The sequence below is a fragment of the Nomascus leucogenys genome, unplaced genomic scaffold (assembly GCF_006542625.1).
Source record: "Nomascus leucogenys isolate Asia unplaced genomic scaffold, Asia_NLE_v1 Super-Scaffold_285, whole genome shotgun sequence".
NCBI classification, from domain to species: Eukaryota; Metazoa; Chordata; class Mammalia; order Primates; family Hylobatidae; genus Nomascus; species Nomascus leucogenys.
Genome location: NW_022095770.1, coordinates 1,273,012 through 1,296,498, shown reverse-complemented (window position 1 = coordinate 1,296,498; position 23,487 = coordinate 1,273,012). Strand labels below are relative to the sequence as shown.

At 50.0% G+C, this 23,487-nt stretch overlaps 2 protein-coding genes across 5 annotated transcripts in view; one reads left to right on the top strand and one right to left on the bottom strand.

The window, feature by feature from the left end:
• Positions 1–36: 36 nt before the first annotated feature.
• Positions 37–8,584, top strand: CNP (2',3'-cyclic nucleotide 3' phosphodiesterase). Its single transcript, XM_003279450.4, has 4 exons — positions 37–235; positions 1,422–2,094; positions 5,283–5,422; positions 6,872–8,584. Exons 1-4 carry the CDS (start codon positions 233–235, stop codon positions 7,319–7,321), a joined length of 1,266 nt encoding a protein of 421 aa, XP_003279498.1. The 5' UTR covers positions 37–232; the 3' UTR covers positions 7,322–8,584.
• Positions 7,407–23,487, bottom strand: part of DNAJC7 (DnaJ heat shock protein family (Hsp40) member C7) — a 42,581-nt gene continuing 26,500 nt past the window's right edge. For 3 of the 4 annotated variants that reach the window (XM_030808133.1, XM_030808136.1, XM_030808137.1), the window contains 7 exons: positions 22,788–22,941; positions 22,115–22,279; positions 21,199–21,290; positions 16,973–17,046; positions 15,660–15,806; positions 15,263–15,415; positions 7,407–10,713 (listed from right to left, as the gene is read on the bottom strand). In XM_030808133.1, the coding sequence (XP_030663993.1) occupies positions 10,556–10,713; positions 15,263–15,415; positions 15,660–15,806; positions 16,973–17,046; positions 21,199–21,290; positions 22,115–22,279; positions 22,788–22,941 (943 nt within the window). In that variant the 3' untranslated portion in view covers positions 7,407–10,555. The remainder of the gene's footprint in view (positions 10,714–15,262; positions 15,416–15,659; positions 15,807–16,972; positions 17,047–21,198; positions 21,291–22,114; positions 22,280–22,787; positions 22,942–23,487) is intronic. The other variant, XM_030808135.1, reaches the window with a different exon arrangement.

Genomic DNA, 23,487 nt, shown 5'->3' with positions numbered 1-23,487 from the left:
CGGGCCGGGGTTCCCGCGCTCGGCGAGAGTTTCGGGTTTTGGTTCGCGGCGCCTGCGCGCAGAGGGGACGGCCCGCCCCCAGCCCGCCCGGGTGCCCGCTCCGCCCCCGGGCTATGTAAAGCGGTAGGGCTCGGGTCGTGCCACCGCTGGACTCCCGTGTCCCTCCGCGCAGGCGGGCGGCCCCGGAGCGCTGGTGCCGGCAGAGGCGGCGACGGCGGCGCCCCTCCTCATCATGGTGAGAGGCCGGGCGGGGCCGGGCACGGGGTAGCACCGGGGCGGGAAACGAGTGTCGGGGCCCCTAGGGAGGAAGCGTCTTGCAAACGAGGACCCGGGGCTCCGGGTTCGACTTCCAGTTTTCTTGGTACTCAGGGCAGCCCTGAGGTCTGGGAGAAGCGGAGGGGTTTCGGGGTGCCGGAGAGGCCGCTGGAGAGGGAAACGGTGGCGTTTCTCAGGAGGGGACTCGGGACCGCAGAAGCTGCTGCGCCCCTGGGAGCCCCAGCTGGAGGGTGGGCCTGGGCCGGGAGCCCGGCAGCTGCTCCCGACCCCACGCAGGCCCGCGCTGGGGCAGCCGTTTCGGCGCCCCCTCCCCGGGCCCAGTCTCATCACGCGGAACCGCTGCCCCGCGCCCGGGTGCGCGCGGGAGGTGGAGCCAGTTCAGAGGAGGGGACCCTTTACGGTAAAAGCTGCCGTCACTTGTGGCTTCTAGAAGATAGGAAAACAAGTGGCTCCTGACACACAGGAGGCGCTTCTGACACACAGCACAGCGGCGGGTAGAGCTGGATCCTAATTGCAGGTGCCCTGTGCTGCCCTGTTCTGGACAGGCACAAAGACCACGACTTTGTGGGGGCCGGGAGAGGGTAGAGGAGGAGGTGGCAGGCTCGGTGAAAGAGGGCCTTTGTCCAGTGCTCTCCTGCCCTGCCCCCCACCAGCCCTTCTGTGGGACCATTGTCCCCGCATGCCAGACAAGAGAGTATTATCTGTTGCGGCCATTGTTGGGGGAAGGGAGGCAGTCTTGGGGTAACCCTTCTGCACTCCCCACCCTTCTCTCTGCACTCAGCCGTGGCAGCTGTGGCTTGGCCCAGACTCAGAGACCCCCACCTCCAAAGAGGACGTCCTTAGTAGGTGCCAAGCATATAAGAGTGAGGCCAGTCCCAGAACCGCAGGCTCCTGGCACGCCCTGCATGCCTCCAGCACGTTTCCCTTTCCGAGGTGGCAGCAATGGGGAAAGCGCACGCTTAGGAGAGCTTCAGACAAGCTTCCCTCTTCCTCCTCCACGACCAGAAGCGGGAAGGTGCTCCCGGACCGAAAGGGACAGAAGGTCCAGCACGGAAGGCACCCACAACCAGTCTAGGGACTAGGGGTAAGGCTGGCGAGGAGCCCGCGAATGACCTGGGCTGACATCTCTTCCCCTCCTTACACAGAACAGAGGCTTCTCCCGAAAAAGCCACACATTCCTGCCCAAGATCTTCTTCCGCAAGATGTCATCCTCAGGGGCCAAGGACAAGCCGGAGCTGCAGTTTCCCTTCCTTCAGGATGAGGACACAGTGGCCACGCTGCAAGAGTGCAAGACGCTCTTCATCCTGCGCGGCCTGCCAGGAAGCGGCAAGTCCACGCTGGCACGGGTCATCGTGGACAAGTACCGTGATGGCACCAAGATGGTGTCAGCTGACGCTTACAAGATCACCCCTGGCGCTCGAGGAGCCTTCTCCGAGGAGTACAAGCGGCTCGATGAGGACCTGGCTGCCTACTGCCGCCGCCGGGACATCAGAATTCTTGTGCTTGATGACACCAACCACGAACGGGAACGGCTGGAGCAGCTCTTTGAAATGGCTGACCAGTACCAGTACCAGGTGGTGCTGGTGGAGCCCAAGACGGCGTGGCGGCTGGACTGTGCCCAGCTCAAGGAGAAGAACCAGTGGCAGCTGTCGGCTGATGACCTGAAGAAGCTGAAGCCTGGGCTGGAGAAGGACTTCCTGCCGCTCTACTTCGGCTGGTTCCTGACCAAGAAGAGCTCTGAGACCCTCCGCAAAGCTGGCCAGGTCTTCCTGGAAGAGCTGGGGAACCACAAGGCCTTCAAGAAGGAGCTGCGACAATGTAGGTGGCAGGGTGGGGCCTTATTCATAAGCCCACCTTGCTGGGCACAGGGTGCTGCAGGCATAGGACCATCATTGTACTCAAAGGATGGGGCACGAAGCAGCAGGAGGCAGAGAGAGGCTCACCTCAGCGGGGGCAGGGGCAAGCGGTGCATCCCAGTGGTAGCCTTGGGGAGTTGGCAGCACACTGGGAACACGGGGGCTTCCCAGAGCGCCTTTCCTCCCACCACACCTTTCCTTCTAGCCCTCTTCTCTCTGACACCCTTTTCCCAGCCTGAATGTAGACCACTGTCCCCTGTCTTGGAGGTGGGAAAAACAAATTACTGTAGTAACAGGAAATATGTCCTCTTCTAATGTAACCTTAGAGGGGGAATCAAGCCCAGTGTTTTCCAACGCATTTTTAGCAGCAGAATCATGTTCCAAAAAATAATAATAATAATGACATGAAATTGTAAGCTGCAAAAAAATTAAAACTAGGACTATTGTGACTTCACTGGGGATGGTTCTCAGGCCTCGGGCTACTCGATTTACTCATGGGTTTGTGGCATCTTACAGCTCCAGAAGGCACGAGTCTCACACTTAGGCCAAAACCCGTTTTCAGATGGAAAAACACGGACCCAGGAGGGATGTGGGGTTTACGGGCTGGAACCTTGGACTCTGGACACTCTAGCAGGGTTCTCTCTTGGCATGGGCTTTTTGCTCCCATGATAGGTTTGGGATAAAGAAGGGTCCTGGTGGCTCTCCTGGAGTGACCTGTTGGAGAAGTGTCACCCACTAATCCATCTATATGCCTTTAGGCCATTTCTGGTTGCCCCCAATTTAATTTATGTATTTATTTTGACAGGAGTCTCCCTCTGTTGCCCAGGCTGGAGTGCAGTGCTGCTATCCCAGCTCACTGCAACCTCTGCCTCCCAGGTTCAAGCAATTCTCCTGCCTCAGCCTCCCGAGTAGCTAGGACTACAGGTGTGCGCCATCATGTCCAGCTAATTTTTGTATTTTTAGTAGAGACGGGGTTTCACAATGTTGGCCAGTCTGGTCTCCAATTCCTGACCTCAGGTGATCCACTTGCCTCGGCCTCCCAAAGTGCTGGGATTACAGGTGTGAGCCACTGCACCCAGCCGCCCCCAATTTTAGATGATCTTCATACCTGAAATAGCCCCACTTCGGTTTGTTGACATTGTGTATATTGCACAGAGGCAGGGAATTTGTGCCTGTATGGATTCTCAGAGAGCTTTTTTTTCAGCTCCTAAACTTGAACCCTGCAGTGAACTGTGGTGCTTGCAGTGACACTGGCCAGGAGCAAGCCCTGCACCTGTGAGCTGGTGGCTCTGCCCTGGACTACGGCTCAAAGTTGCTTTTAATATTTATTTATGAGACGGAGTCTTGCTCTGTCGCCCAGGCTGGAGTGCAGTGGCATGATCTCGGCTCACTGCAACCTCTGCCTCCTGGGTTCAAGGAATTCTCTGCCTCAGCTTCCCAAGTAGCTGGGAATACAGGCGCCTGCTACCATGCCCGGCTAATTTTTTTTTTTTTTGTATTTTTAGTAGAGACAGGGTTTCACCATCTTGACCAGGCTGGTCGGTATCACAAAAGAAAGGAGGGGCCCTTGGCCCAAGATGGGAGGAATCAAGCTTGACAGGATGATTGCCAGATCTTTTTTTTTTTTTTTTTTTTTTTTTTTTTTGAGACGGAGTCTTGCTCTGTTGCCCAGGCTGGAGTGCAGTGGGGCAATTCGGCTCACTGCAACCTCCATCTCCCGGGTTCAAGCAATTCTCCTGCCTCAGCCACCCAAGTAGCTGGGATTACAGTCACCCGCCACCATGCCTGGCTAATTTATAAATTTTTAGTAGAGACAGGGTTTCACCATGTTGGCCAGGCTGGTCTCAAATGCCTGACCTCAAGTGATCCACCCGCCTCGGCCTCCCAAGTTGCCGGGATTACAGGCGCGAGCCACCATGCCCAGCCTGTTTTATTTGTAAAGGAAAACTGGAATCTTTTTCTGCCCAGGGTTACAGCAGGAGAAATGTAATGGGCCAGCAAGGCTGCTCTCAGGAGAGGCCTTCCTCCCCTGTGGAGGGCGAGACATCCTCACGGGGACTCAATTCAGAATGTAACAGGAAAAAGCGAGTGACTCCAAAGACAGCCACAGGTGTGGAGTCTGGAAATCAGAATCACAGATACTCCACTCCTCTTTGTGTCTTCCAGCCCCATAATGTCACCCCATTATAGCCCAAGACCCTTCCTTTACCAGGAGGCCCCCCATAGGCTCTCATCCCCCAAACCGGCCTGCAAGATGTGTATTAAACTGATAGTGACGTTGTGACTGCTTGTCCAGATGGGCCCCTGAGTGAAATGGGGCACTACTGATAGTTCCCTGGTGGTCCTGGGAACACTGGGGTATGGTCACCCTAACTGTTGTGCTGGATTGATAGATAGGGTCGGTCACTTGCCCCAGGCCGATGGCTGGTACGCGGCAGAGCTGAGGTATTCACTGTGTTCTGGCTGTTTCCACCGTACCACATTGTTCCCAGCCCTCTGTTTTCTTTCCACCCCACTTCCCATGACTTGCTTCCCCTTTGAGACATGGTTCTAGTAAATCTTAGAGTCCCTTGGCCTGTACTGCCTGCCTCTGTTACAAATGCCTTAGAGTTTGGGGAAGAGATGGAAAAATCTATACAATGTAAAGCCAGAGAATTTTAATTTTTTTTTTTTTTTGAGACGGAGTCTCGCTCTGTTGCCTAGGCTGGAGTGCAGTGGCGCGATCTCAGCTTGCTGTATCCTCTGCCTCCTGGGTTCAAGCAATTCTCTACCTCAGCCTCCCAAGTAGCTGGGATTACAGGCGCCTGCCACCATGCCAGGCTAATTTCTTTGTATTTTTAGTAGAGGTGGGGTTTCACCATCTTGGCCAGGCTGGTCTTGAATTCTGACCTTGTGATCCACCTACCTCGGCCTCCCAAAGTGCTGGGATTACAGGTGTGAATCACCGCACCTGGCCTGAGAATTTTAACTGTTTATTGCTCTAAAGTTGCCATTAGTTTGACCAACTAACCAATGAATGAGCTGTAGTGGGTTGCTGGAGAGGTGATGCTTAGTGTCTGAGTGTTCTGCGCTGGGCCTCTGTGGTCCCGGTGGCGGGTGTTGGTATGCCCCTGCTCCCCTGCCCTGACTGCACCCTTTTTCTCCTGGCAGTTGTCCCTGGGGATGAGCCCAGGGAGAAGATGGACTTGGTCACCTACTTTGGAAAGAGACCCCCAGGCGTGCTGCATTGCACAACCAAGTTTTGTGACTACGGGAAGGCTCCCGGGGCAGAAGAGTATGCTCAACAAGATGTGAGTCTTCCCCAGGGACACATGGGGGAGATGGGAGGTTGGGGGAGAAGGGGCTGCAGCATCTTCTGGAGATAGGTACCGGTACCAGGCAGGGACCAAAAACCGGATGGCAGCTCAAGAAAAATGGCATCTCCTCCTCCTAGCTCCCCTGTCCCCAGGCGTAGTTGCACAGACCTCAGCCGCAGGTTCTAAGGAGCCTGCCCCGGCAGTACCGCCAGCCTGTGCATTCGCCTGCCCCCAAGCACCTTTGCCTTCTGCAGATTCATGGAGAATGGTCCTGGTCCACAGTGGGCTCCTGCTCTGGCCTCTCTGAGCCTGTTTTACCGTCAAAAGACTAGGAGTTCCTCACCCCCAGGGAGCCTGGTGCACTGAGGTCCCCGTCCCTGTCCCCAGGTCTGAGGTCTGGTCTGGCCCCAGAGTGAGGGAGTTTCATACGATAGTGAAGCTTATTGGCTAACGGGTACGAGACCTTTCTGCACCACACAGCTGGCACCTTACACCCACAGCCACTGACAGTGATCCTTGAATGCCAGGCATTGTCGCCCAGATCCACACAGTCTCCAACCTCCAAGTGTCCACCCCCAAGCCCACTCTCCCACTTCTCTGCCTAGGTTAGCACAATCATTTGTTTGTTCACTAGAGTGCCTCCCAAATGGAAGCTCCCCTGAGGGCGAGTTTTTAAGTTTCGTTGACCCCTGTGGTTCCAGCACCCTAGCATAGTGGAATGAATATGTAACACCTGAGCTACCATCCCTAACCATGCCTTCATTTAGCATTTATTAACTATCCATTTCATGCCAGACACTGTTGGGACAAGGGATTGTGAGCAAAAATAGAAAAGCATTTATGCTGAGATGGGATGGGCAGTCTCAAAGAATCAGATAGAAGCAGACATATCATCAGATGGGAACCAAGGTGTAAGAGCAGGTTTCCATCAAGGGCAAGTCTGACCTCAGTCTGACCTCACCCTGCCCTCCAGGGCGCTGCCTGGGTCCCAGGGGAAGCTGAGTGGTGCCAACAGTAGCAGCTGTTGAGTGCGCGGCCACCCTTGTGGGCTCTTTACCTAGATACTCCCATAACCACATTAACTCTGAGGTAGGCTCTGGTTCTCCCTGTTTTACGGGTGACGAAGCCAAGGCACCAAGAGGTCAGCCAGCCTGCTGAGGCCGGAAGCGAGTGTGCAGGGAGCTGGGCTCCCTCGGGAAGTCCGGCTCTCCCTTTGTGGCCCTGTCTGAGCGCCTTCGCGTTTCTCACTTGAGCCTGCAGCGCCCATGGAAGGTGCGTGCCGCAGTTGTTAGTGGATGCTGGGTCTATACCCAACCCTTGCTCAGCTGTGCTCACTTCTCTTAGACTTCCCCTTCTCTCCTCCAGGAGGGACCCTCCGTGGGTCAGCTGTTCCTCAAGAGCCCACCATCTCTAGCTTGGGCCCCTCTTTCTCACTCTCCCCAGGTGTTAAAGAAATCTTACTCCAAGGCCTTCACACTGACCATCTCTGCCCTCTTTGTGACACCCAAGACGACTGGGGCCCGGGTGGAGTTGAGCGAGCAGCAACTGCAGTTGTGGCCGAGTGATGTGGACAAGCTGTCACCCACTGACAACCTGCCACGGGGGAGCCGCGCCCACATCACCCTCGGCTGCGCAGCTGACGTAGAGGCTGTGCAGACGGGCCTTGACCTCTTAGAGATTCTGCGGCAGGAGAAGGGGGGCAGCCGAGGCGAGGAGGTGGGCGAGCTAAGCCGGGGCAAGCTCTATTCCTTGGGCAATGGGCGCTGGATGCTGAACCTGGCCAAGAACATGGAGGTCAGGGCCATCTTCACGGGGTACTACGGGAAAGGCAAACCGGTGCCCACGCAAGGCAGCCGGAAGGGGGGCGCCTTGCAGTCCTGCACCATCATATGAGTGTTCTCACCACCACGTACGCCCCTAGAAGGGAAGGGGAGGAGAGGGAAATGTGCCCTCTGCTTGATCCTTGTTTTGTGACTTTTTTTTTTTTTTTTTTTTTTACTCAAAGTTAACCTACCTATAACTTTTTAAAAACTTGTAAAATAACTGACCCTCCCTTCCTGTCCGTCCTCTTCCCCTCTAATGCTCACACTCCCAACACAAGGTGGGCAGGGAGGCACCATTCAGGAACCTGGACCAAAGCTAACGAGGCTGGGCCAAGCCAGGCGTGGGGCCACAGCCAGAACCCCGAGCCCTACTTCCAGGTTCTGGTTTGCTCAGCCCCAGCCCAGCCCAGCCCAGCTGCTCTGCCCAGAGCTGGGTGAGTGGGGAGACACCTCAGAGCCCCTCAAAACCCACTGACCAGAGACAAAAGGCAGTGGGGCAGGGGGTAGTTTTCCATGGTCACAGAGAACTAGTGGTGGCTCTGAGAAGGGGAGGACCTCTGGGCTTTGATTCCATCTCCTTGTCTTTTTTCTTTCTTTGTTTTTAGAGACAGGGTCCTGCTATTTCCCAAGCTGGAGTGTAGTGGTGTGATCATGGCTCACTGCAGCCTCGAACTCCTGGGCTCAAGCAATCCTCCTGAGTGATCCCATTTCTTAATCAGTGTAGCCCCAAGAAGGCTGGGTCTATTTACCAGGGTAGAAAAAAGAGCTTACCTCCCACCTTTGGTCCTAAGTCCCTGCCCCCTCCCCTTCACACCATAACTAGGTAACAGTTTGATAACTAGGGAAGAAAGCAGAACAGTTAAGCAGCCGCCACATCCCCGCTGCCTGGGGGCCTCACTCCAGGAAGGGGCTGGACTGGCCGTCCTTTCCAGTGGCGTGGCTCCGCTGTGTGGATGGGGAGATCGGGGCCAGAGGCAGCACCCTGGTGAGGAAGTTCCAGTCCTGCTCTCTACCCAGCCCATCTTGCCTCCATGGTGCCTCTGGAGGCCTCTGGGCCTCCTCTAACGGGGGCTGGTGGGCACCAAGAGCCAATGGAGTAGACCCCTGGCTGGTAAGGGCCAAGTCCCACCGGTTGCTTCTGAGAAGGGGTTTCTAACACTGGTCTGTGTGCTGTGGTTCCTGGGGTGCCCTCCACTGCCCTCTGTTCAGTAACAGGGCCTTGCTAATTGGGTTGTCACTCAACAAAAGTGCTTTGGATTTAAGTTACTATCCTGGCTTTGCCCAACCTCGGCAACTTGTAAGACTGATAATGAAATAAATCATGTTAATCCTAGCTGTGTGCAGTCTCTCTTACCCTTCTGTGCCCAGCTCAGTCTTCCCTAGGGCTGGGTATATTAGGACTGGCTTTGTCCCACAGCTTGGGGCCATCGGTCCTGTCTCCCCTCTGCTGGCCGGGCACAGCTGTGGTGAGGTTGGGCAGCTGAACAGTGTTGGCTTTCATGAGGAGGCAGAAAGCAGAGGCTGGCCTCAGACTCATACAGAAGGTGGGGGTTGGCTGGGTACGAGGGACGTGGCGCACAAAAGCCTCTCATCTTCCATTAACCAGGGCACCAGGCCCACAGGTGTCCCCAGCCCACTGGATCAGAAAGAGCTCAGTAAGACCCAAAGCTCCTGGTATGGGTTTCTCCCAGTTCTCTAGGGAAGGCCACCTGCAGGTCACTGCAACTTCAAGCACCAGGGAAGACCTAACATTTGAGTCCCTTCCAGGCCATCAGAGGCCTAGTCAGCCACATGGGAAACTTCCCAGGCCTGACTCAGGCATCATTTCACCATGACTAAGGCACCAGCCGGGGAAGACTTGAAAGAAGGGGGCAGGAGCTCGGATGAAGAGAAATCCTAAGTTAGTTACCTTTCTAGTCAAGGCCTTTCCCTGGCCATCTCTGAACTTTAGCTAGAGCTTCAAGTCTCTGCCTAGAGCTCCTGGGAAGGCTACTCACCTTGAACACCACACTTGACAGGACAGCATGGTACATGCCGCTGCATCCGTGAGCAGCGTGTCTCCTGCATGCAGAAAGGGAGCAGAGAAGGCCAGGGGCTTTTGCGAAAAATAGTGAGTGGCCAGACCAGAGCTCTGGAGCCACCTGTCCCACCTCAAACGGGTCTGGGGGTCAGGAGGCAGGATTTTATCTCTGTCTACCATCTCCCTCAAACCCACACTGCAATAGGAACTGTGAGAGTCTTTGTAAGTAAACTGCCCTGTCTAGGTCAGTACCCACCTGAGCTTTGGACGCACACAGCTTCTAGTGATTTCTGGGGCCCCACTGTAAAGTGAGCATGCTTTCTGAACTCGCTTCTCCGTGACTGATGTTAGGCTGGGCCCAGAGGCACAGCCAGGGCCTGCCTAGCACTCACATGCTGGACAGGTCTGGGAGAGGCAGAGTACCCCACCCGCCACCAGGCTCGGTGCCCACAGCCCGCATGCGGCAGCTTGCTGCACCCCAAGTCCAGGTCGGGCTCAGCTCTGGCTCACAGACTCTGGAGACAAAGCAGATGCCAGAGCAAAGGGCCAGAAAGGGTCAAAACATTTTATTCTCTTCTTTTTTTCTTCTTTTTTAATAAAGTTAAACAGTAAAACAAAAATTCACAAGCTGCCTCCCTGTCCACGCCCGCCTCCCTCCCCTGCCCGCAGTCTTCGGCACTGGTTCCCTTTGCTCCACCCCACTCACAGAGACACAGGGCATCCAACTGAGAAAACGAAACTGCTCTAAGTACACGGAGACGTGATGAAGGGAGGAGGTGAACTGTTTCCACATTCAAGATTAAACTGAGTGAATCTGCATTTTCTGGGTTCTGGGTGGTTGCCCTTCATTAGCCAAATTGAAAAAAGAAATTCCCTGGACCAGATGCTGAAAGAGAAAAGAGGGGTTGGTAGTTGGCTATGGATTAATTCTAGGGAAGATCACTTTGCTCTGATTATGGAAAAGTCTTCAAGGGCTGCTTCAAACTCAAACACAGAGAGAAACTATGGGTATCAAACAGCTCAGGCGCTGTTTTTGGGTGCAAGAGGGAGCATGTGACTATATTATACATGGGTAGCTTCTGACCTCAGCATTATCTATATAGTACCCTTTGCTCTTGCAGAGAAGCCTTGGTACTAGGCAGTCAGAGATGTCTCCCTGACCCTGCAGAGATGCAGTGGCTAAAGGTCCCAAGGCAAGGGGTGCCTGGGAACCTTCCTGTCTTCATCTTTAGCAACAGCCAAGTGGATAGATGCCCTGCTAGATGAGAATTCAGCTGCCCCCACTCATGGGCCCCTCTGACTCCCAAAGAGCTGCCTAAGAGGCAGTGAGTGTGTTGGCTCGTGATCTGGGAATTCCCAAGAACAGCAGGCCCACCTACCTTCAAAGCTGAAGCCGCCAGGACCGCCGAAGAATGCCTTGAAGATATTGTTTGGATCAAAATCTGTAGAGCAGGGCAAGTAACATGGAAGGGAAGAAAAGGTGAAAAATTAGAAATGTTTGAAGAGAACTAATGACACTGAGAACAGATCTCCAAAGCTTTCCTGGAGAGTCTCACTCCCCTCCTTTCCCAACACTTCAGATTGCAGGTGAGCAAACCTGCCCCATCCCGTGCAAAACATGCTACCTGATCCCACGCCTAGGATATGTTCCCTTCTCCTTCCAACTGCTGCCCCAAAGGAAGCTTTCTCTGCTTCAGCTTGCTTCGTTGGGCTGTTTTCTCAACAAATAGAATGCCATGTGCACTTACACAAGACGTTCCCCGTATTCTGTCTCCCTATAATGCTGGAGCGGCTACTAAAAAGGATAAAATGTATCACTTAAATATTACCAAAAATAAATATAAGAGCAAGATCTAGGATTTACTGTATTTGATTCCATGTCTTTTACTCCGTAGACTCTAGGCTAGAAAAAAAGCTATGGTTTATTAGCTGGGCGTGGTGGCTCACACCTATAATCCCAGTGCTTTGGGAGTCTGAGGTGGGAGGATCACTTGAGCCCAAGAGTTCAAGGCTGCAGTAAGCTATGATCACAACACTGCACCCCAGCCTGGGTGACAGAGCAAGATCCTGTCTCAATAACAACAACAAACCAACAAAAACACCTACTAGGTGCAAAGTACTAGGTACTTTGCATACATTACATTACTTAATCCTAGTAATGATTTGTCTGGGTAAGTATCATTCCCAATTAATACTCAACAAAACATATGTAGGTGGTTCAAGTAACTTGCCCACGATCACATGGCAGCGAAAGCAGCAGAACCGGAAAATCCAACTCCTGCCTGACTGGCTCTGTGCACTTTTTCGAGGCCACAGCATGTCTGGTGGCCCCATCCCTGACTGACTTCCTAAGCTTCACAGAAGGACTGATCCCCACCAGGTGATCCCACAGCCACCTTGTGCCCAGAGTGAGTTTCTCTGCTTGCATCTGTGTGTCTTCCTGGGCTCCTGGCTTAGTGAATGACCCCAAGAGTCAGCTCTGCCTGTCACTCTCCCCAACGCATCTGAATAGCAACCAACTCCTGCTGAGTCTACCACTAACTCCCTGACTCTGCCCTCCAATCCTTTCCTACCTTTTGTGTCTTCCTTCCATCTCCATCCTCCTTACTCCCTCCAACCCCCACCTCCTCACCTCTATCACAAATATATTTCTAGAGCCAAAATCTGGTCCACAGTGCCCCTACTTAAAACTTCACGGCCGGGCGCAGTGGCTCACGCCTGTAATGCCGGCACTTTGGGAGGCCAAGGTGGGTGGATCACGAGGTCAGGAGATCGAGATCATCCTGGCTAACAAAGTGAAACCCTGTCTCTACTAAAAAAAAAAAAAAAAACACACACACACACAAAATTAGCTGGGCGTGGTGGCGGGCGCCTGTAGTCCCAGCTACTCATGAGGCTAAGGCAGGAGAATGGCGTGAACCCAGGAGGCGGAGCTTGCAGTGAGCAGAGATCACACCACTGCACTCCAGCCTGGGCAAAAGAGTGAGACTCCGTCTCAAAACAAAACAAAACAAAACCTCTTCACTAGTTTTTGACTGCTTATAGATCTTCTTAACTGCTGGGCAGAGGAACATGTTTATTATGGTGAACCTAGGTTTATTAAATACAAATACCCCCACACTGAACTGGAGAGGACTCAGCATTATCTATATAGTACCATCATTCTTATTTTAAATTCCGGCTGGGTGCGGTGGCTCATGCCTGTCATCTCAACACTTTGGGAGGCCACGATGGGCGGATCACATGAAGTCAGGAGTTTGAGACCAGCCTGGCCAATGTGGTGAAACCCCGTCTCTACTAAAAATATAAAAATTAGCTGGGTGTGGCGGCAGGTGCCTGTAATCCCAGCTACTCAGGAGGCTGAGGCAGGAGAACTTCTTGAACCTGGGAGGTGGAGGTTGCCATGAGCTCAGATTGCACCACTGCACACCAGCCTGGGTGACAGAGTAAGACCCTGTCTCAAAAACGTAAAATAAATAAATAAATAAATAAATAAATAAATAAATAAATAAATAAATAAATTGCAATGGCACAGTGACCCACACCTGTAATCCCAGCACTTTGGGAGGCCAAGGCCAGTAGATCACTTGCAGTCAGGAGTTCAAGACCAGCCTGGCCAACATGGTGAAACCCCATCTCTACTGAAAATACAAAAATTAGCTAGGCATGGGGGTGGGTGTCTGTAATCCCAGATACTGAGGAGGCTGAGGCAGGAGAATCACTTTAACTTGGGAGGCAGAGGTTGCAGTGAGCCAAGATGGCACCACTGCACCCAGACTGGGCTCAGTCTTTAAAAAAAAAAAAAAGGCCGGGCACGGTGGCTCACGCCTGTAATCCCAGACCTTTGGGAGGCCGAGGTGGGCGGATCACGAGGTCAGGAGTTCCAGACCTGCCTGGCCAATATGGTAAAACCCCATCTCTACTTAAAATACAAAAATTAGCTGGGTGTGATGGTGCACACCTGTAGTCACAGCTACTTGGGAGGCTGAGGCAAAAGAATCACTTGAACCCTGGAGGCGGAGGTTGCAGTGAGTCGAGATGGCGCCACTGCACTCCAGCCTGGGTGACAGAGCAAGACTCCATCTCAAAAAACAGAACAAAACAAAAAACAAAATCCCAGTAGATTTTCTTAGTGGAAGAGATGGTAGGTCTGTGCACTGTTCACAGGTCAGGTCCTTTTTTTTTTTTTTTGAGATGAGTCTTGCTCTGTCGCCAGGCTAGAGTGCAGTGGCGCGATCTCGGCTCGTTGTAACCTCCGCCTCCCAGGTTCAAGCGGTTCTCCTGCCTCAGCCTCCCGGGTTCAAGCGATTCTCCTGCCTCAGCCTCCCAAGTAGCTGGGACTATAGGCATGTGCCACCATGCCCAGCTAATTTTTGTATTTTTAATAGAGATGGGGTTTCACCATGTTGGGCAGGACGGTCTTGATTTCTTGACTTGTGGCTCGCCCACCTTGTTCTCCCAAAGTGCTGGGATTACAGGCGTAAGCCACCATGCCCAGCAAATTTTTTGGCAGACAACTTAGACTGAAGACTGACTGACTGAATTAATTAATTAATTTTTGAGATGGAGTCTCACTCTGTAGCCTGAGCTGGAGTACAGTGGTGTAATCTCAGCTCACTGCAACCTCTGCCTTCCGGGCTCAAGAGTTTTTTGTGCCTCAGTCTCCTGAGTAGCTTGGACCACAGGCATGCGCCACCATGCTCAGCTAATTTTTTTGTATTTTAGTAGAGAGTACAATTTTTTTGGTATTTTGTATGTTGCCAGGGTGGTCTTGAACTCCTGAGCTCAGGTGATCTGCCCGCCTTGGCTTCCCAAAGTGCTGGGATTACAGGCGTGAGACACCGCGCCCAGCTCACAGGTCAGGGCCTCTTATCTCTGACAGCCCACAGTGAGCAACAATATTGACAATAGGTATGCTTTATATCATGCTAAGTCTTTTTGGGAAATTAAAATCTGTGAGTGTGTATAGGAATGTATGACACACATAAATGTCAGCATACACTTTACAGTGGGTAAAAAAGAATAGGAAAATGCCCATATTCCTTACCACATACAGCCCTTATGGCCTCTGAGCTCTGATCCAGCTACTTGCCGGCCTTCCACCACCACTTGCCTCTAGCACCCTAGCCCTTTATCTTCCCTAGACTGAGCCCCCTGCAGATCCCCAAAGGGGCCATGTTTTGCTTTTTTTGGGGGGAGGGATGGCGTCTCGCTCTGTTGCCCAGGCTGGAGTGCAGTGGCGCCATCTTGGCTCACTGCAACCTCCACCTCCCGGGTTCAAGTAGCTGGGATTACAGGTGTGCACCGCACCTGGCTAATTTTTCTTTTTTCTTATTTTTTTTTTCAATTGAGACAAAGTCTTGCTCTGTCGCCCAGGCTGCAGTGCAGTGGCACAATCTCGGCTCACTGCAACCTTCGCCTCCCAAGTGCAAGCGATTCTCATGCCTCGGCCTCCCGAGTAGCTGGGATTACAGGTGTCCACCACCACACCCAGCTAATTTCTGTATTTTAGTAGAGACGAGGTTTCACCATGTTGGCCAGGCTGGTCTCAAACTCCCGACCTCTGGTGATCAACCTGCTTTGACCTCCCAAAGTGGTGGGATTACAGGCATGAGCCACCGCACCCGGCCTAATTTTTGTATTTTTAGTAGAGACAGGATTTCACCATGTTGGCCAGGCTGGTCTCAAACTCCAGACCTCAAGTGATCCGCTCGCCTCGGCCTCCCAAAGTGCTGGGATTACAGGCATGAGTCATGGGGCCATGCTTTTCTGCACTTCCAAGCCTTCCCTTGCTAGTGCTCACAGCCTCAGAGCTCACTGCACACTGTGAACCTGCCACACTTGACTGCATTTGTTTGACTCCATGTCTATTACTGTTTGGACCAGGGATCAGATTTGGCCCAAACAGACTCTCCCTCTGGAGCATCTTTGGAAAAAATTCTAACATTCTACAGCTGTTAAATTCATCCCAGGCTGCCCCAGCCAACTCACCACCCATGTTCATGCCCTCCTCATCTAGGTCCTGTCCACTGTCATAGCGAGTCTTTTTCTTGGGATCAGAGAGGATAGTAAAGGCCTCTCCAACTTCCTTGAACTTCTTCTCCTCCTCCTTCTGAACCTCAGCACTGGCTCCACTATGCCGATCTAAAGTGGGGAGTAAAAGAACAACTCAGTGGAAATCAAAGTTTCAAGAAAACGAAGTTTAAGAGAAAAACTTTATGTCTAATTTTGGAATTTGGCATTTCCCAAAATTTGAAGGGTCCACAAGTCTGCAACACCTTATTCTCAGCTGAAGAACCTCTCCAAGGGGTCCCCTCTGGACTGAGTCTGGCAGTTGGCCTGCCCTGTGGGTTCTTCCCACTGAGCCCACTCCCCACACCTACTCTACCTGGATGGTGCATCAAGGCCCGTTTCCGATAAGCTTTCTTGATCTCATCCTCAGAGGCATTCTTGTCCACTCCTAGAATCTTGTAGTAATCTTTCCTCTTACTTTTCTTCAGTTCCAGCTGCGCATTTTTTAGGAGCTGTTTGTGTTCTACAGGAAGACATCTGGCATCAGTGGACAAATCTGACTCTGGTTTTTTCCTCACCAGGTCTCAGCCCAGCTGCCTGGGAGGTAGAGGCTTTGTTAACCATGCCAGAGACTTTTACGGTGCTTTCTTCTGGAGATTAGAAAAAAAATCTACTCGGCCAGGCATGGTGACTCATGCCTGTAATCCCAGCACTTTGGGAGGCCTGCATCAATGAGAGATGCAGGTAAATGAGACAGAAAAGAGAACTCTAAACACAGGTTTGCTTCTATTTTGGTAGCACAAAAGAAAGGAGGGGCCCTTGGCCCAAGATGGGAGGAATCACACCTGACAGGAGGGATCACCCGAGGTCAGGAGTTCAGGACTAGCCTGTCCAACATGGTGAAACCCCATCCCTACTAAAAATACAAAAAAAACTAGCCAGGCGTGGTACCATGTGCCTGTAATCCCAGTTATTCGGGAGGCTGAGGCAGGAGAATTGTTTGAACCTGGGAGGCAAAGGCTGTAGTGAGCTATGATCATGCCATTGCACTCTAGCCTGGGTGACAGAGCAGGACTCCATCTTAAAAAAAAAAAAAAAAGAAAAAAGAAAATCTACCCAGACTTAGGTTCCTCACTTTAGCCTCACCACACAAAAAATGAAATGAAAACGACAGGGAGGATCTGGAACCAGAAAATAGGTGCCTCATGCCCCAACCCAAGATCTCTGTTCACTTTTTTTTTCTTTTTTTCTTTTTTTTTTGTTTTTGAGATGAAGTCTCGCTCTGTCGCCCAGGCTGGAGTATAGACGTGCAATCTTAGCTCACTGCAACCTCTGCCTCCCGGGTTCAAGGAATTATCGTGCCCCAGCCTCCTGAGTGGCTGGGATTACAGGCGTATACCACCATACCCGCTATTTTTTGTATTTTCAGTAGAGACGGGGTTTCGCCATGTTGGCCAGGCTGGTCTCGAACTCCTGATCTCAGGTGATCTGCCTGCCTCAGCCTCCCAAAGTGCCGGGGATTACAGGCGTGAGCCACCACGCCCAGCCTTTGTTCACTTCTTTCTGGCTGGTGATCAAATAAGTTCTAGGTACATCCCTGATCCCTGAATCAAACTACCTTGTGTACAGATTTATGGCCTACGAAGAAGTCCACACAGTTCCCTGAAAAACAAATGCATTTAAACTTACCTTTTGTTTTCTCTGTCTGATATACTTTTTCATAGTCTCGTACTGCTTCTTCATACTGTTCTGTGTCCATGTAACTGAGAAGGAAATACAAGGCAATACAGCACTCAGACATAAATAGCAATGGTTCTCAGGATCACTCTAGGGCAAGAGGCATGGCTCAAGCAAGAGACACACACTTCTGGTAAGATGCTTCAGAAACAGGAGCCCTTAATCTAGCAGTGAGAGAAAATTAGCTATCAAATCCTCGAGGAAATAAAAAGAGAGGCCGCATGGCACTTGCATCCAACCAGCAAAGTGATGTTCAGCTTTGAACGGAAAGTAATCAAGAGAAAAAAGTTCCTTCTGACACAGAGCCACCTAAGAGGTACTGGACTGCCTTAGAAAAGGCAATGTGAAGGGATCTACTTGATTACTTTGGGTTGAAACACACGAGAGAAAAATTATCAAGTCAATAAATGGATATGAAAGAGCTTTGAAACCTATAGTGCCATAAACATGCAGGACTAGCTACAATCCAGAATAGAAGTGGGATTAGTGAGCCACTAAAAGGATCAAGTTCAACGTGGCAGCTGCTGGCAAATCCCTCCACTAAGACCAATCAATGAGAGATGCAGGTAAATGAGACAGAAAAGGGAACTCTAAACACAGGTTTGCTTCTATTTCAGTAGCACAAAAGAAAGGAGGGGCCCTTGGCCCAAGATGGGAGGAATCAAGCTTGACAGGATGATTGCCAGATCTTTTTTTTTTTTTTGAGACGGGGTCTCACTCTGTCACCCAAGCTGGAGTGCAGTGGCGCAATCTCGGATCACTGCAAGCTCCGCCTCCCGGGTTCACGCCATTCTCCTGCCTCAGCCTCCAGAGTAGCTGGGACTACAGGCGCCTGCCACCTCACCCAGCTAATTTTTTGTATTTTTTTTAGTAGAGACGGGGTTTCACCGTGTTAGCCAGGATGGTCTCCATCTCCTGACCTCGTGATCTGCCTGCCTTGACCTCCCAGAGTGTTGGGATTATAGGCGTGAGCCACCACGCCCGGCCAACTGCCAGATCTTTTAAGTGTCTCTTCCACAGAAGCAAGTGGCATTTTCCATGCCCAGATAAAATCACTGGCACCAAGGCTGGCCTACCAATTAAAGACTGTGGTAGGAGTTCCAGAGACAGCCACTGTCAGCTGGGGAATGGGAAGTGATCATGCAGTACAGCTAGCTGCTGTACAACAGAGATTCAATTTCTTACCTGCTACCACACAAGCCCATTTTCTTTCTCTCTTTTTTTTTTTTTTTGAGACGGAGTCTCACTCTGTCGCCCAGGCTGGAGTGCAATGGCACGATCTCTGCTCACTGCAACCTCCGCCTCCCGGGTTTCAAGTGATTCTCCTGCCTCAGACTCCTGAGTAGCTGGGATTACAGGCGTGTGCCACCATGCCCGGCTAATTTTTTGTATTTTTAGTAGAGATGGGGTTTCACCATGTTGGCCAGGCTGGTCTCGATCTCCTGACCTGAACCGATCTGCCCGCCTCAGCATCCCAAAGTGCTGGGATTACAGGCGTGAGCCACTGTGCCTGGCATAAGCCCATTTTCACAAACATCACAGATCCCCACCAGCTTGGAGGCCAAGACAGGAGAGTGCTACTAATGTGGCTGGCAAAAGAAAAGCCCAACATCTTTGGCATCTTTGATTTATGACTTTGATTTGTGGCATCATTTTGATTTATGACTTTAAAAAAACCAATGGCCTGCAAACACAGGACATAAATATTATATTAGGAGTTCAGAATCAATTTACAGAATAAAATGTAATATAATTTGAAGTAAGAGAAAAATGATACTTTGATACTGCACTCCAGCCTGGGTGACAGAGCTGGATCCTGAATTAAAAAAAAAAAAAAAAAAAAAAATTGATAGCTGATAGCCCTGGGTATAGAATGATGTGACAAATGATTAACCCTGATGAACTTTCTTTAGGTCTATATGTAACGTATTAAACAAACTATACTAATTTGCATTTTTACTTCATGCTTTTTAAAATTCAGGGATATCCTCACATTTTAATTTTGTTTTAAAGTTGAAGTAGAAAGGTCAATAGGGCTTTAGGGAGAAAGGGTGAACTCTAGCTCATGATGGCATGTGTAGCAAAGATGTGGGTGGGTGGCATCTCCCCAACTTTAGGGTTAAGTTGAGGCAGATTGCAGCAGTAGTCAGGCCACATGTAAGGATTTGGCCCGGGCTAATCTCCAGTACTTCTTGTCAATTCCAGCTGATTCAGGAGATTGTTGCCAAATACTCAGCCAGCTGAACAGGGCATGCTGTCTCCCCTGTAGTGATCTCAGAGGCAGAGCCACTCCAAGAAGGGCAGTTCTGTTTCTACCACAAAGATAAGAAGTTGTCTGATCAAAGCAATTCCTTATTTTCATTTCTTGCACATAAACAAAGAAGAAAATAATCCTTCATCCAATTATCCTCTGAGCAAATCGAGAATTTTCTATGGTGCTGGGGGCTTGCTTAAAAAAAAAAAAAAAAAAGGCCGGGCGCGGTGGCTCACGCCTGCTTGTAATTCCAGAAAACTTTGGGAGGCCAAGACAGGCAGATCACTTGTAATCAGGAGTTTGAGAACAGCCTGGCCAACATGATGAAACCCCGTCTGCACTAAAAATACAAAAATTAGCTGGGTGTGGTGGCGTGTGCCGGTAATCTCAGCTACTTCGGAGGCTGAAGCAGGAAATTTGCTTGAACTCAGGAGGTGGAGGTTGCAGTGAGCCAAGACGGCGCCACTGCACTCCAGCCTGAGCAACATAGCGAGACTCCATCCCAAAAAACAAAACAAAACGATTTTTCTCTTCTCTTCCCATCCCCTGGCATTCCATATACAGAGCATTCCATTAAGTTCATGCAGTATCAAGTATCTAGCCACCCCCTTCCTACTGGACATGTAGGTGATTCTCCCCCCGCCTTTTTTTTTTTTTGCTATTATAGATAAAATTGCAGCAAACACCTTCATGTATATAGCATTTTGCGTCTGTTAAAGTCAGTCTTTGGCTGAATCAAAAGGTGCTTTTTTTGTCTTCCAAAGCTTCTGCTTCTGTGTGCCAGTGGTTTGCAAAGATGGAATGACTGACAGTAGGTCTCACAGAAGTTATAATTCCCTGTATGTTTCTGTTGGACAGACTTAGTCATCAACTTAGAAATTCACTTTTAGAAAAAGCAACACACACAGCAGCAGTTTTCCTATTTTAAGTGAGATAATTTTGAGAAAACTAAGTGGGAGGCAGTCCATGAGATATTCTGTACCACTGATGAGACAAGGAAGCTTAAACTACTGGCTCATCAGGCATCAGTGACAGCATCTGTTCTTTGGATATGACATTTTATAATAAGGAGTGGAGCAGGTGCTGGAGGATTAGTATACAACAAATACATCTTCTTTAAGAACTTTAAAGATGGGAAGTTATTCTCCGCCTAGAGAATAATCTGAAATCAGAAGAAGTGGATTTCTGAGAAAGGTTTCTCCTAGCCCTGTTCCTATCTGGAGAAAATCAGCTGGTGGGCCTAACAGTAAGAGGAGCAACTATGCCAGGGAGCACCCTGACTCTGGGGCAAATGTGAGCATTAGAGGTAGGCACATCGTGGCTCATAATCACCCTGTCAGACACAGAGTGCCCTCCACTCAAAACACTCAAGCAGAGAGTAGCCATCTAGGGTATTTCAAAAGGAAGTTCCTTTATCCTGGGAGGCTGAGCCAGATTACATCTCTTCCAACTCTAAGATTGTCTTCCCTCACCCAAAACAAACAGGATGAAATACAACTCTCAACTGTCTCTAAGAGTTGCTTTCTCTTCCAAGCACCATACATTCATTCAACAAAACATTTATTCGGTGAGCACCTATGTGTCAAGCACTGTGCCAAGTTAGAGCATAAGTGTACAACACAAAATAAAATCTCCAAAGGAAATGGATTTAAACTTTAACAAAAGGAATTTGGGTCAGGCATCAGAGGAAACTTACTGACCGTGAGGGGCGTTAGACACAGGCATGGGAGACTGAGGGAGCTTGTGCAATCTCCTCCGCTGGAGGTCTATAAAGATAGTCTAGGGCTGGAACAATCCCACCTAGAGGCAGGGGGAAGGACCAAATGACCTCACAACATCTCTGGGTCTGCTTCGTCATCCACAAGGCAATTCCCCTGAGGCCAGCAGCAACTCCCTCTTCCCCCCACCCACCAGAGGCACTTACCACTGAGCTCTTCTCAAGTAGGCTTTTATGTAAGTGTCATCAAGCTTCACTGCATTTGTGCAGTCTTCTATTGCATCATCTAGTTTCCTAAGCTTCAGGAGAGAGAGAGCAATCATACTTCACATCTTTGGTGACTGAGGGAGCCCAGAAGCTGTGAGCATGGCTTCAAAACTCTAAGAGGATCAGTCATGCTGGCCCCCTAAATGTCATATTAAGTTCTAGTTCTTTGTCACCAGGGCTATGAACAGCAACTTCAAAATTGATTTATCTTGTATATGATACAAGCTAGGCACATCTGTCTTCAAGGATAAACTACCTTTACCATTCCATGTTAGTGCCCAATGAAAACATGAAAATAGTAAGGCTGGTTCCTGCCCTCCTTTTTTCCAGAGGTCACCTAGAGGGATCAGAAATCACTCTGATTTTTAACTGCTAGAATTCTGCAAGGGCGAGGAGTCTACTTTTTGTTTCTGATGTTGTGTAGGGCCACAAAAGCACTCAGGCCATTTTCAACCATGCATGGTGACCATCAATTACACTGGAGAAAAACAACAAGCTTGCCTCATACTCTTCCTCCAAATCACTCCTAAAAAATAAATGATCACTTGCATAAGCAAAACAACAAAAAAGCAACAGTAGCTGCTTAAGATTATCCCACAGCCCCTAGCCATTGTCTTACTGGAGGAAAGGGACCTTAATGAACAGGTGAGAATATTCTTGCAAATTGTCCAACTGCCCTCAAATTCCATAGAGATGACAAAAGCTTGCCTCTTGGAAGGGAGTTCCTAACAAGCTATTAACCATAACAACTTTCCCTCTTTCATCTTGCTTACCCTCACTGGGCAGATTTCCCAAGACCCTTTGATGTCCCTTAAAAATATCTCTATAGGCCCCAAGATCTAGATCAAGAGCTTACCTTGGAATTAACCGTACCCCGATTACAGTAGAGTTTAGCATTTGTTTTTATATTGTTGGGGTCTATCCCCAGGGCTTCTGTGTACAGTTCATATGCTAGTTTGTAATTTCCTTCCTTAAATGCTTTATTCCCATCTTCTTTCTTTGCTTTGAGTGCTTTGGCATTCTACAGAAAAAAGCAAGGGGAGGATCAGTTCAAATCCACAAAGCCTCAGACCATTGCACAGAGAGGCCAGAGTCTATTTTCAAGTTCTTTGCTTCCGGCAGTTTAGCATCACAGAGCCCCACCAACCCCCAATCTGGGTTATCTGTTGCTCATTCAAGCTTCCTACAGAGTGGACAGGAAAGAGTTACCAAAAATACCAATGAGACCTATGTTACTGGATCTGCCTCCACTTCCCAGGGGAAGTATTATTATCTATCTTCACTGAGGGGTAAAACAAAACAAAAAAAAACCCTCTTAGATATTAAAGGCATCCGACCCTATATGATCACATCTACCTTTAGGTAAATAAAAGTAGTCCTGAAACCATCTCTAACAAAGACCAAGCATCCTTGCAAAGCAAGAGGAAAAGCTATCACATTCCTTGTGATTCTAAAACCTATCACTCTAGCCATCTTAAAGGTCCCAAAAGGAAGCTCTTTCCCAGTTAGGTCTGGTGACTAGAACTTACTCTGCAGGCAATGCAGGCCTTCTCGTGGTCAGGAGCCATCCTGAGAGCCTGTACGAAAAACTGAACTGCCTTCTCGATACAATCTTCGTAATAAAGGCAAAGACCTCGTACATACAGAGCATCTGCATTGGTGGAATCCATTCGTAGAATGTCACTGCAATAGTCAGAAAAGGGCACATTGAGCTGTGCTTTAGAACGTCCCCACCATTACTACCATTTGTGGCCAGTTTTCTTCCTTGACCATGTGTCTAGCATTCAAAATATGCAAAGGTAGACAGATTCCCAAGAACTATTCCCAAACTTTCCCCAAATAAACCACCTATAATTATCTTTAATACACATCTTGTGTCTTACAATCCTTATTAAACTAGAACAGGGTTTGGCAAACTACAGCCCACAGGGCCAAATCCTTTCTGCCACTGGTTTTTGTAAATAAAACACTATTCAAACAGCCACACCCATTGGTTCATCTATTATCTAGGGCAAACTTTGCACTGCAATGGCAGAGTTGAGTTGGTTCAACAGAGACCCTGTGGCCTGCAAAGGCTAAAATCTGGCCCTTTGCAGAAAGTGTGCCAACCAGTGGAGCAGAAGGAAAAGGATTACCTTACAAACAAAAACCACAAAAACACAATCTGTTCTTTTACATATAGCTCTAGTACCTGCTATATTACTATACTCCTGTATACCCTACGGGTTT

Bases quoted from the DNA above. Each gene is read 5' to 3' on its own strand.
- CNP (XM_003279450.4), top strand. The intron at 2,095-5,282 runs GTAGGTGGCAGG...TTCTCCTGGCAG, and splicing joins CAAGAAGGAGCTGCGACAAT to TTGTCCCTGGGGATGAGCCC. The intron at 5,423-6,871 runs GTGAGTCTTCCC...CACTCTCCCCAG, and splicing joins AAGAGTATGCTCAACAAGAT to GTGTTAAAGAAATCTTACTC.